The sequence below is a fragment of the Elephas maximus genome, chromosome 9, assembly GCF_024166365.1.
Source record: "Elephas maximus indicus isolate mEleMax1 chromosome 9, mEleMax1 primary haplotype, whole genome shotgun sequence".
Classification (NCBI taxonomy): Eukaryota; Metazoa; Chordata; class Mammalia; order Proboscidea; family Elephantidae; genus Elephas; species Elephas maximus.
Genome location: NC_064827.1, coordinates 87,419,280 through 87,432,797, shown reverse-complemented (window position 1 = coordinate 87,432,797; position 13,518 = coordinate 87,419,280). Strand labels below are relative to the sequence as shown.

Below are 13,518 nucleotides of genomic sequence, written 5' to 3'. Positions count from 1 at the left end.
CATATACCAGGTACTGTCCTAAACATTGCTTCAATCCTCATGACAACCCTATGAGTTAAAAAAAAGTGCTGTTATTCGCCACTTTACAGATAAGGAAACTGAGCTAGTAGACGGTGGGCTATGTATTGCTATTATTATTGTTCCACCTAAAACTGAACAGATTAGGCTGGGAAAACCAAAAAACCAAACCCATTATTGCTTCAAGTCAATTCTGACTCATAGCAACAGGGTAGAACTGCCCCATAGGGTTTTCAAGGAGTGGCTGGTGGATTCAAACTGCCAACTTTTGGTTGGCAGTCAAGCTCTTAAGCCACTGTACCACAGGCTGGGAGCCCATGTAAGCATGGTGAAGCAAGTAAATTAATTAGAACAAAAGAAGCATAGACAGGAGCCTTCAAGCACTTCTCCTATTATAAGTGCTCTTTTCCACCAGTTCCAACATCCTACAGATAAGGAAACTGAGCTAGTAGATGGTGGGCTATGTATCGCTATTATTATTGCTCCACCTAAAACTAAACAGATTAGGCTGGGAAAACCAAAAAAAACAAACCCATCATTGCTTCAAGTCAATTCTGACTCATAGCAACAGGGTAGAACTGCCCCATAGGGTTTTCAAGGAGTGGCTGGTGGATTCAAACTGCCAACTTTTGGTTGGCAGTCAAGCTCTTAAGCCACTGTGCCACAGGCTGGGAGCCCTTGTAAACATGGTGAAGCAAGTAAATTAACTAGAACAAAAGAAGCATAGACAGGAGCCTTCAAACACTTCTATTATAAGTGCTCTTTTCCACCAACTCCAACATCCCTTCATTTATAAAAGAACAACATAAAGGAGATAAGAGTTTTCAATTCCTTTTGGATAATTATTAAGACCCAAGATAGGTACCCTTTGTTGCCCCTCAAACTAGGTGATGTGTATGAAGGTAATGCCTCTGATCAGTCCCATTCTTGCACCATCACGGAAATCCTTCCCGTCAGTGAAATGGTGAGATGGTAATGAAACTCTACCCTGAACCCAGGAGTAAACAGGGCAGAATCTGGTAGTCATTAGATGGTTAACCCTAGACTAGGTTTAGAGAAAGGAGCAAGCAAACTTGATGTGCATATACATCACCTGGGGATCTTGTTAAAAACTAGATAATGGCAAATTTGGCAACAGATATTGGTGATGGTTGCACAATATGATTGATACCTTTGGTGTCAATGAATTGTACACATGATAAATGCTGAATTGGCAAATGTGTTATCTCTATTTTTACCAAAAAAAGTACATAATGTTTCAGAAGGCCTGGGAGGACCAAAGAGTTTGTGCTTCCAACAAGCTTCCAAGTGATGCTGATGCTGTTGGTCAGGAGACCACACTTTAATAGAAAGAATCTGCAGGGCACTACAGAGATAGATAAAATTCTAAAACGTGAGATGTGGAGACTTCCAGTACCAAATATCGGGGTCACCAACTCAAGTGCCTAAACTGTTTGAGAAGGTGATATAAATAAGGGAACCCAACCAGCTATAAAGCAAGAGGAAGGCTCTAGCTAAAGGGCGGAAGCCAGTACCCAGATGCACCTGATTTCTCCCTGTCAGAAAGGAGAGCCCAACATGGCCAAGTCTTCTGTTCCTTTAAGAGAAGCCAGAAATCCAGGTTTTTCAGAGAACATTCTCAACTTTTATACGTTAGCAACTAACACAACTTTTTAAAACTCTATGCAAGTTAAACGCATAAGGTCTGGCCCACAGACCCCCATTTGTGGCCTCTGCTTCCCACATGACTCTCACTACTGTGCACAACAGAGTTCTCACTACCCCTGTGCAGAGACGACAGCGAGCTACTCCACCTGCCCCGCTTGGGTCTCTGCTGCATTTAAGTCCTCAAAGTGCTCTCCTATAAAGAATATGGAGGGGAGCATATGAATAGGTGAAAAATCGTAAGAGAACAACTTCAGGGTCTTGGATATCTTGAAAAAATGACCCAGAGAGGGAACTGTACTAATTTTGCTGGGCACGCAGGGAACTGCATTCATTTTGTGAGGCAAAACAAGAAAATTCAGCACAAAGAAAATTTTGTTGTTGAAACTTACTTCTACTTCTCAAAACTGCCCAGAAAATGTTATTGTTTGTGTTGTTAGGTGCCATGGAGTTGACTCACGACTCATGGTGACTCCATGTGACAGAGTAGAACTGCTCCATAGGGTTTTCGAGACTACTTTTCAGAGCCGGACAGCAAGGCCTGTCCCCCAAGGCGCCTCTGGGTGGGTTTGAACCACCAACCTTTAGGCTAGTAGTCGAGCACTTAACCATATACACCACCCAGGGACCTGTCCATGAAGTAAGGGGTGGTTACTTTTAAAAAGATCAGCAGCATCATGATTTATAATACCTGTTTAAATAATTATGTACCAAAACCAAGCCAAACCTGTTGCCACTGTGTCAACTCTAACTCACAGCGACCCCATTTGTGTCAGAGAATAACTGTGCTCCATAGGGTTTTCAATGGCTAATATTTTAAGAAGTAGATTGCTAGACTTTTCTTCGGAGGATCCCTGAATGGACTTAAACTGCAAACCTTTTAGCTAGCAGCCAAACACACTGCACCACCCAGGGACTCCAAATAATTATATACATGATTTATAATATGTGTTTAAATAATTATATAAGTATATGATAAATTGAGTATTTTCCCACTAATAAAGTCATAAAATAGAATAGCAAACTTCAGAATTAATCAAGTAAGGAAATTATTTTACACATAACCCGAAGCTTTCAACTTAGTTGTCAAATCAGAATATATCATGTGTTAGATATGTCAATAAAACCAGCAGTAAATTTTCAGACAAAAAGAGTCTGGAAAAAAGCTATCAGGTATCGAACAATTACATTCAGCAAAAGACCTAAAAGTTAAGGTGTTATTTCCAGCTGTAGTGAAGAATGTCAGGGCCAAAGTTTTAGAAAGAAGAAGGCTTTGGATGTTGGGTATGTGATCAGAAGGCAGAGGGTCCATCTGGGAGGGAAAGAAAGAAGCTGGAGCAGATCTCACTCAGGAAAGAGTCCAGGGCCTCAGGCAGAACAGAGGAAGATACGGCTCCATGAGCCCTCCCCACCTTGGTGTCCTCTTAGCACCAAATGTCTGAGTAATGCACTGGGTCTGTGAGGGTAAGCTGTCAGATTGAAAAATCCAAAGTCCAGGAGGAAAACTCATACAGAAATGAGTTGAAGAAGCAAGTAGTCCTAACATTCAGGAAGTCCGGCAAGATGAGGGTACCATCAGGTTTAGAATCCATAAAAGGTATGCAACTGTAGTGACATGGTGTACTTCCTGAAAACAAGGGCTTTGGATCCCAACAGACCTCTGTTTTCCTCATCTCTGCCTCTTGAGCAAGCTACTGAAAATCTTAAGGCCTCAGTTTTCTTTTTAGGTGAAATGTGGGCAACTGTAACACCTATCTCAAAGATTCATTGTGGGAAATGACTGAGCTAGAACATGTAAATCTCTTAGCAGAGTCCTTGGCATAAGCTCATTGTTGTTAGGCACCACCGAGTCAATTCTGACTCAAAGTAACCCCATGTGACAAGAGTAGAACTGCCCCATTGAATATTCCAGGATATAATCTTTATGGGAGCAGATTGCCAGGTCCTTTTCCTGCAGAGCTGCTGGGTAAGTTTCAATTGCTAACCCCTTTTGGTTAGTAGTTGAACAATTAACTGTTGTACCACCAGGGCTCCTTGGCATAAGCTTAGTTCTTAAAAAATATTTGTTGGCTGATAATTGATTATGGATTCAAAGACTGTCATGGTCAGTCAGAGAACCAGTGTAGAATTTCCTAAATGTCTTTAGAGAAGGTTGTCTCTGAGATCAATTAGCTTCTTCAGAGAAACAATTTTCTAATAACACTTAACCCCTCTAACCCTCAACACGGCAGACCAAAACCAAACCAAGCCCATGGCCACCAAGTCGGTTCCGACTCATAAAGACCCTATAGGACAGAGTAGAACTGCCCCATAGGGTTTCCAAGGAGTGGCTGGTGGATTCGAACTGCCAACCTTTTGGTTAGTAGGCCAATGCTTAACCACTGTGCCACCAATTTGGCAGAGGGAGATATGAAATACATTGCACAACATGTCTATTAAACCCTTCACTGAGTTATCAATGAATAGGATTGACATGGCAGTGGTCTTCATATACATAAGGGAACAGTAAATATTATACTAAGACAAATTGTAGCTCAATTTCAGAGACTCTTTTAACAATCTAAGCTGCTTATTGATGGTGACACACTCTCCGCCATTGACCAAGGCTTCCTACAAGAGTTGTTAAAAAGCAGATTCCTGAGTTGGGTAGAACCAGTGGTTCTCAAACAGGAGTCCAGACATCTACATCTAAAGTCGTATGCCCTTAGCTGTTTTTGCCTATTTAAATACAGATTCCTGGGCCCTATCTTTTGCAGATTCTGACTCTGTAGGTTTGTGGGGGCTCTGGGAATTTCTGTTTATTTTTAACCACTCAAATAAATCTGATGCACGGTCAAACTTAGAAAACAATCTTCTAGATGATATCATCCAATCTTACATATGTTGACTCAGTTCAGAATCTCTGGGCTCTTTCTACATAACCAAAATGAGCCGTGGAATTTGAATATCGGATATTGAAAATAACCAATATATAAGAATTAATCAAGCACTAAATATTCATGGAGGACCCACTATATGTAAAGTGCTGCCTTAGGCATTGAAATACAGTCCAAGTAGTGGCCATACAGCTGAAATTAACTAAATTTTCCGGCTAAATAACTTTGGTTTAACTTAATCAAACACTGAGGAACTGAAAATATTTTAACTAATTGAATTGTTTAGACAACCTAGCATCATTTCATTTCTGGAAACCCTGGTGGTGTAGTGGTTAAGAGCTATGGCTGTTAACCAAAAGACTGGCAGTTCGAATCCGTCAGGCGCTCCTTGGAAACCCTACGGGGCAGTTCTCCTCTGTCCTATAGGGTTGCTATGAGTCAGAACCAACTTGACGGCAATGGGTTTGGTTTTGGTTTAGTACTATTTTTGATTAGTATCTGTTCACGGTGCTTCCAACACATGAACATAATAAATGCTTTGATATTTTCCCCATTAAATTCTCAAAATCAAAATAATTTTAATTTATGAGATTTAAAAACTTAATTTAAAAATTATTGCTTGCATTTCAAAGTTGAAAATAACTGCTTTATTTTTGGATCTCTCTCTTTCTCTTTTTATCTTTCAGTCTCTATTTCCTTTTTCCCCTTATTTTTCTTCCCTGTACTAGGAGGAGATGTGAGTGTGATTTGTAGAGAATGCAACCTGTCACTCCCCTTCCATGGATGTCTCTTAGACTTAGGAACCTGCAAAACAAAACCTGGTCAGTTTTGTATAAAAGAGATCTACACTAAACGTAAGTCCTGACTTTTAAAAAGAAAGTTATTTAAAATAAGCATAGGAAAAATTCTTACCTTATGGCAAACATTCATTGAACACTTACTACATGCCAGGTACTACACATTACACTAATAAAAAACCGTAACCAATCAAACCCATTGCCATCGAGTCGATTCCAACTCATAGCGGCCCAGTATCACAGCAGCGTCCAAGCCACCACAGTGCGACAAACTGTCAGAGACATGGTGGAGTTTAGCCTGGTCCCTGCAAACTATGCATTAATTTTTCCTGAGGATGCGAATGGTGAGAATGAGGCATTATATAGATTCACTAGGAATGTGGGCTCTGGGTCAAAGTACTTGCATTTGAATGTTGGCTAAACCGCTCATTAGCTGTGTAACTTTGTGCAATTACTTCGTCTTTTTATGCCTCAGAATTCTCATCTTTAAAGTGGGGATAGTGACAGGATCCAGCTCATGTCAGGGTTATGTTAGTGTAATCATAATAATTATTATGATTACACTAACATAACCACGATATCCTCACATCCTCACAAAAAATTACTACATAATTTGCAGGGCCCAGGCTAAAATCCACCATGCCTCTGTCAGTTTGTCATACTGTGGTAGCTTGCATGTTGCTGTGATGCTGGGAGCTATGCCACCAGTATTTCAAATACCAAAGAGTCACCCATCGTGGACAGCTTTCAGCTGAGCTTTCAGACTAAGACAGACTAAGAAGAAGGACCTAGTGGTCTACTTCTGAAAAAAAACTGGCCAATAAAAACCTTATGAATAGCAGTGGAACATTAGCTGATACAGTTCTGGAAGACGAACCCCTCAGGTTGGAAGGCACTCAAAATACAACCGGGGAAGGGCCGCCTCCTCAGAGTAAAGTCGACCTTAATGACGTGGATGGATTCAAGCTTTTGCAGCCTTCATTTACTGATGTGCCACGACTCAAAATGAGAAGAAACAGCTGCAAACACCTTAATAATCAGCACATGGAATGTATGAAGTATGAATCTAGGAAAATTGAAAAATGTCAAAAATGAAACAGAACACATTACACTTGGCAAAAGTGCTGCAAAAGAGCTCTTTAAAATGTTGAAAAGCAAAGATGTCATTTTGAGGACTAAGGTGCACCTGACACAAGCCATAATATTTTCAATTGCCTCATATGCATATGGAAGACCGAATAAGGAATAAGTGAATAAGGAAGACCGAAGAAGAGTTGATGCCTTTGAATTATGGTGTTGGTGAAGAATATTGAATATACCATGGACTGCCAGAAGAACAAACAAGTTTATCTTCGAAGAAGTACAGCCAGAGTGCTCCTTTGAGGCAAGGATGAAGAAGTACAGCCAGAGTGCTCCTTTGAGGCAAGGATGGCAAGACTTCGTCTCACATACTTTGGACATTTTATCATGAAGAGACCAGTCCCTGGAGAAGGACATAATGCTTGGTAAGACAGAGGGTTAGTGAAAAAAAGGAGGCCCTCAACAAGATGGGTTGACACAGTGGCTGCAACAATGGGCTAAAGCATGGAAATGATTGAGAAGACAGTACAGGACTGAACAGTGTTTCTTTCTGTGGTACACAGGGTTGCTACGAGCAGGAAATGACTCAATGGCACCTAACAACAGCAGGGAAAAAGGACAATGCAGGACCCCTTGTCGAAAACTTATTAAGAAATTCAAGACAGTAATAGCAGAGCCTTAAACCAAGTGGGTTCCTTCTAAGCATGGCGCTTTGTGCAACATCACAGTCTGTGATGGTTAATATTATCTATCAACTTGGCTAGGTCATGATTCCTGGTGCTGTGTAGTTATCCTCCATCTTATGTGTTGTAAATTCTAACCTCTAGGTGTTAATGAGGCAGGTGGATTAGTGTAGGGTCTACCTTGGGTCACAGCCTTACACGAGTGCTTGCACCCATACTCTGATGTAGGGGGAGTTTCCTTGGGTGTGTAACCTGCATCCAATATGTATATATGGATGCCCTGGCAAGGCTCTCTCTTGCTCTGTATCCTGCATCTGGCTCATCTGGCCTCCAGTTCTTAGGACTTGAGCCTATTGTCTGACATTCTGGGATTCACCAGCTTCTACAGCCCTGTGAGCCTGACCTACTGACTCTGGGATTCCCCAGCTTCTATAGCCTCATGAGCCAACAGCCTACCAACTGACCTGCCACTTGTGGGTTCACCAGCTTCTGCATCCATGCGAGTCAGAAGAAGGCTCCAGCCTGATGCCTGACTCATGGATTTGGGACTTTCCAGCCTCCAGAGTCACATGAGCCATTTCTTTGAAATAAATCTCTCTATATACATTTACATATATATGCTTTACTGGTTTTTCTTCTCTAGAGAACCCAGCCTAAGACAATAGTCTCACACCCATAAAGCCAATCTTGCCTACATGGATTAAACAGCTAAACATAAAAACCCAAATGACGAAAAGATTAGAAGAAAATACTGGAGGACCTATGATTAAGCTTGAAAGAGAGGAGGCCTCCTTAATACTCAAAATGCAAAAGTTATAAATAATAAATTTTAATATATCAAAATTTAAAAAATTATAAAATGGACGATAACCCCAAAGTCTATAAAATAAAGAAGAAACTGGTTGAAAAGTATTTGGATCATAGGTAACACAAAAAATTAACATCCAAAATAAATAAATAACTTCTAAAAAACAATTTTTAAAAAGACCAACAACCAGAATGGGAGAGAAACTTGTGAAAGGAAATGTAAAGGCAAATCTCAGAAGAGGAAATATCAATAACATAAAAACATAAAATGCTGCTTAATCTCATTAGTAAAAATCAAGAACATACAAATCAAAAGAATAAAATGTTTAGCCCATGGGATTAGCAAAAATTGTAAAAGTTTTATAATATCAAGGGTTAGTGACAGTGTAAGGAAATGAAAACTGCCATACATTTCCAATGACAGTTCAGGTTGGTTTAACATTTTCTTAGATCCCTGGTGGCACAGTAGTTAAGAGCTTGGCTACTGACAAAGGTCGGCATTTCAAATCCACCAGCCACTGCTTGGAAACCCTATGGAGCAGTTCTACTCTGTCCTATAGGGTTGCTATGAGTCAGAATCAACTCCGTGGCAATGGTTTTAGACAGTTTGTAATTCCCATTAGAATTTAAAATGAGCACACCCTTCTACAAAGCAATTCTACTTCTTGATGTACACCTCAGGGAAATATTTATGTGTAAACACAAAAAGACATGTATTAAAACTATCATTGCAGCATTATATTTTAATAGTTAAATAACTGAAACAACCTAAGTGTTCTACACACTAGATGCCAGTAGTATCTCCCCAGTTGTGACATGAAAAATGTCTCTGGACATTATTAATGTCCCCTGGGGGCAGGGGGAGCAAAATCATCCCCAGTTGAGAATCACTGTTTTGTTGAGTTTCTGATCGTCACACATTTTGCCACCTCTGGAGAACTGCTCCATGCACTGATGCTCAGGGTGGTAGGATTATGGAAGTTACTGTCACTTATTTAGTACTTTGCATATTTTCTACAGTGAACATGCATTACTTCTATAATCAAGGGAAAAAATTAAGTGAGATCAAGGACAGCCCTCCATTTCTGAGAAGTACTTACACATCTCAATGACTCTTCTGTTGATTCGGGTAAAACTGTAGGGTGATTATCAAGAGGCCTCCAAACAGCAAACACCTCAGAAATTTCTACACAGTTAATGACAACTGCATTACTTTTATCATCTGAATTCAAAGCTATTTTGCTTTACCATTTCAAAGCTTGTGTAATGCAATGTACCTACTGGATTACTTTTTTGGTTGGAATTCTTAAAGGCAAGATAAGGCATGTCATTCTTAGTGGTAGAGGCTCTAGATGTGTATCATGATAAACCAAGAGATTTTGCCTTGTTTTGCTTTTTTAATCTGTCAGCTGAACCATCTGTGTCCAGGTAGCTTGTACCTCCCAAGGTATATTCCCTTACCTCTGCCTCTTTTGTTTCCCTCAGTTGGCATTCAATGGTATTCCGTAAAAGGATGTACAAGGCACCACAATCAGTGTTTCAAGAGAATTGTGACAACTTATGAAGTTCACTCTACTCACTGCTGCCATAAACCTTTCTGTAATTTCTGAGCCAGTGGCCCATATGCAGATTGTCTGACTGATCCATCAATCTCATAGCCTGACCCAGTTATCACAAGATGGTAGCCACCGTCAATTAGCCCTCTACGAAAACCTCAGATCTTTGCAGGATGTAGAGGTTATAATCTGAAATTGCCTTTGGTTTTCAAGGCGACCACTCTTGCCCACACCACCTCTTGACTCATCTCGGAAATATCCCTTTCAACACCATCTTTCTCCTTCCTCTTTCTGCTTAATTCCCCTTTCAGCCACAGGAGGTCTCAAGGTTATGAAGAAGTAAAAACATTAGTGATTACCCCGGTCAAACTACGCATATCATCTCTAATTAGTTTATTCCCCTAAATATTCCCATGCTCCAAAATCGAGTTACAAATGAATTGTATCACAAGATACCAAGTGACTTGAGTGTGTTTGTTTGGTTTCCAAAGCAAAGTGACTTGCTTCTTCTGAGTGATTTATGTTCTGGGAGAAACTGACTTAACAAATAACGTAGGAAAAATAAACTATGAATCAGCAAGCCAGGCCTGTGGGAGCAATGAATCAAAATGGCAAAGAGCTGAAGCACTTGGGAAGGTTGGCACTTACATCCCCCATTTGTCTGGGATTTGTCCAAATTCCGAAATTTCCTTAAGTACAACTAAGTGGTTTGGCTCATCTAATTTTGGCAAATTAACCAATACAAAGTAAGAAGGTGAAAAGATTGACTCCCTCCCATAAAGAATTTAAAAGGAGTATGAATATGCTTTGAAATACATTTCACACTTTTTAATGTGTTGCATATTTTATTATTCACATTCAGTGCCCTACATTTGTAGCTTGGTTATTGTTTTTAATTTAAAGTTGTCCTTCTATTTTCAGGAGTGTGAAAAACCCAAAGATAAATAATAAATGTCAATAAATTGTCTTTTTTTAGGTCCATCATCTCACACAGTGGGCCCCCAAATGTTTTTCTATAAATTTTGAAGAAAAACAAAGATTAAAAAAAAAAAAGAACCCAAAGAAACCAGACTTCCTTGTCCTGCACTCATTTCAGCTATATTCCTTAGACAGTATTTGTGAACCCACTAAAGCAATCAAGTTCTTCAACCTGAGATTTTAAACTCAGTTACCCTATTCTGTCATTTTTTACATCGGTTACATTGGTAAACAGCACTTACCCTGATCACTGAACTTCACGGAGAACCATCTTTTCCTCCTCCCTCCCTGCCACCCCTCACCCTCTTTCCTGTGTGTGTAACATTATTTATCCAGCCTCGTTCTCAATTCAGGTGATGTACTGGGAAGAGAAGTAGGAAGCAGGGGCTAGCTTTTGTTTTGCGGCACTAACAAGCTATTGACCTTGGCAAGTCACTTTGACCTCTCTGTGCCTCAATCTGCCCACCTATAAGACAAAGAGGATTGGATCACATCATGTCTTAGATCCATCCCTTGCAGCTCTAACATTTTATGACTCAACATCGTCTAACATCTCTTCACTGTGGTTTGCTTAGATTAAAAACAAGACTCTTTGCTGAATATAACCCTGGTGGCATTGTGGTTAAGTGCTACAGCTGCTAACCAAGAGGTGGGCAGTTCAAATCTGCCAGGGGCTCCTTGGAAACTCTATGGGGCAGTTCTACTCTGTCCTATAGGGTCGCTATGAGTCAGAATTGAATCGACAGCAGTGGGTTTGGGTTTTTGCTGAATATAGCTCATGATATAGGTCCTGGCATATGATCAATGCTAAACCAGCTCTATGTTATCCAGAAAAAACAAGGAGATATACAAGCCACGGCAACAGTGACTGTCACTGATGGCATTCACCTGCAGGGCAATTTGACCCCAAAGTCACAAGAAAACACTGATTTTCACATCTTTTATGTGGAAGGCTGAATAATGCCCCCAAAGATGCCCATGTCCTTATCCCAGGAACCTGTGAAGATGTTCCCTTACATGGCAAAAAAGACTGTGCAGATATCATCAAGTTAAGGGTCTTGAGATGGGCAGATGATCCTGGAATATCCCGTGGACCCGATGTAATCACAAGGCTCCCTTTAACAGGGAGGTGGAAGTGTCAGAATCAGAGAAGGAGATGCAACTGTAGAAGAAGAGATCAGAGAGAGAGAGAGGTTTGAAGGTGCAACACTGCTGGGTTTGAAGATGGAGGAAGGGGGCCACAAGCCAAGGAATGCAGGCAGCGGCAGGGGTGGATTAACCAGTCAGCAAGGCACAGGTAGGTTTACAGTAAGCACAGTATGCATAGGCTTACTTGTGTTTCCGTACTAATCTGCAGTGCACAATTTCACCTGGGTTTCACCACTTCCCTGATGTGGTGAAAAACAGGTGAAATTATGCACTACAGATTAGCAAGCAAGCACAAGTAAGCCTGTGCATATCTTGCTTATTGGGTAATCTGTCCCTGACTGGCAGCCTCTAGAAAATGGAAAAGGAAAGGCAACAAATCTCCCCTAGAGCCTTCAGAAGGAATCCAGCCTGCCAACGCCTTGATTTTAGCTCACGGAAAGCCATCCTAGACTTCTATGCTCCAGAACTGTAAGGTAATAAATTTGCATTGTTTTAATCCACTAAATTAGTAGTCATTTTTTCAGCAGCAAAGGAAATGAACACGCTTGATCATGCAATGCATGTTGTGACACTCTTCCTCCACACAGGTTGACACATCCAATAGTTGATTTACATGGGATCTGATTTCAAGAGAGGCAACTCAGTGTCATATTGTGTTTCTTTCATTCTAAAGGATTTCTCAGTCTTACTTTCCCTGGAAACACACAAATGGCCTAAAAAATACTAAATCCATTGCCATTGAGTCAATTCCAACTCATAGCACCCCTACAGGACAGAGAAGAACTGCCCTATATGGTTTCCAAGGTTGTAATCTTTACAGGAGCAAACTGCTTCTTCTTTCTTCCATGGAGTGGCTGATGAGTTCGAACAACCAATCTTTCAGTTGGCAGCCAAGTGCTTTCACCACTGCACCACCAGGGCTCTAAAGATGGCCTGCAGGCATACAAACATCTTTTCAGCTTACAACTCCCGATCATGCCCTTATCCATTCAAGATTTCTTCAGTTGACAATTTTATTCTTTTTATGTCCTAACAATAGAATACCAAATCAGCCTGAATTTTATATATTTCTAAGACATCAAATCAAAGGGCTAGTGGATCTGAGGGCCTCCCTTCTGTGAATACCAGGTTGCTTGCTTCTTGATTATATGTTTTTTTCTGCATCTGAAATAGAAACCTCAGCGGTAAATGCCTCTTAATTCATTAAAAAAAAAAAATCTCAGCAATTATTAAGTAGACGGGGCATCTGGAGGATGTGGCAGGAAAGAGATCAAAATGATTCTATTAGCAAAGCAGAGAAGTAGCATCTTTGCCTGCTAGAACTCAGTTACTAGGTTTTCTAAAGTCCTGGAAAGCACAAGTTTTATAATTGAGGTAGCCATTGCTGTTTTCCCCATTGTACTGATGAGACCTCCTTAAAGTGCTGAAGAGCAAAGATGTCACCTGGAAGACCAAGGTGCACCTGACCCAAGCCATGGTGTTTTCGATCGCATGACATGCATGTGAAAGCCGAAGAATGAATAAGGAAGACCAAAGAAGAATTGATGCCTTTGAATTGTGGTGTTGGCAAAGAATATTGACTGCCAAAAGAACAAACAAATCTGTCTCAGAAGAAGTACAGCCAGGATGCTCTTTAGAAGCAATGATGGCGAGACTGCATCTTACATACTTTGGACATGCTGTCAGGAGGGATCAGTCCCTGAAGAAGGACATCAGGCTTGGCAAAGTAAGGGTCAGCAGAAAAGAGGAAGGCCCTCAACGAGATGGGTTGACAAAGTGGCTGCAGCAATGAGCTCAAGCATACCAATTGTGAGGACGGCACAGGACCAGGCAGTGTTTCGTTCTGTTATGCACGGGGTTGCTGTGAGTCAGAACTGACTCGACAGCACCTAACAACAACACAACAACC

General features: G+C 40.8%; 1 protein-coding gene across 1 annotated transcript; it reads left to right on the top strand.

Moving 5' to 3' along the window:
- Positions 1-3,246: 3,246 nt before the first annotated feature.
- Positions 3,247-9,536, top strand: C9H9orf57 (chromosome 9 C9orf57 homolog). Its single transcript, XM_049895002.1, has 3 exons — positions 3,247-3,280; positions 5,288-5,413; positions 9,412-9,536. Exons 1-3 carry the CDS (start codon positions 3,247-3,249, stop codon positions 9,534-9,536), a joined length of 285 nt encoding a protein of 94 aa, XP_049750959.1.
- The last annotated feature ends 3,982 nt before the right edge of the window (positions 9,537-13,518 follow it).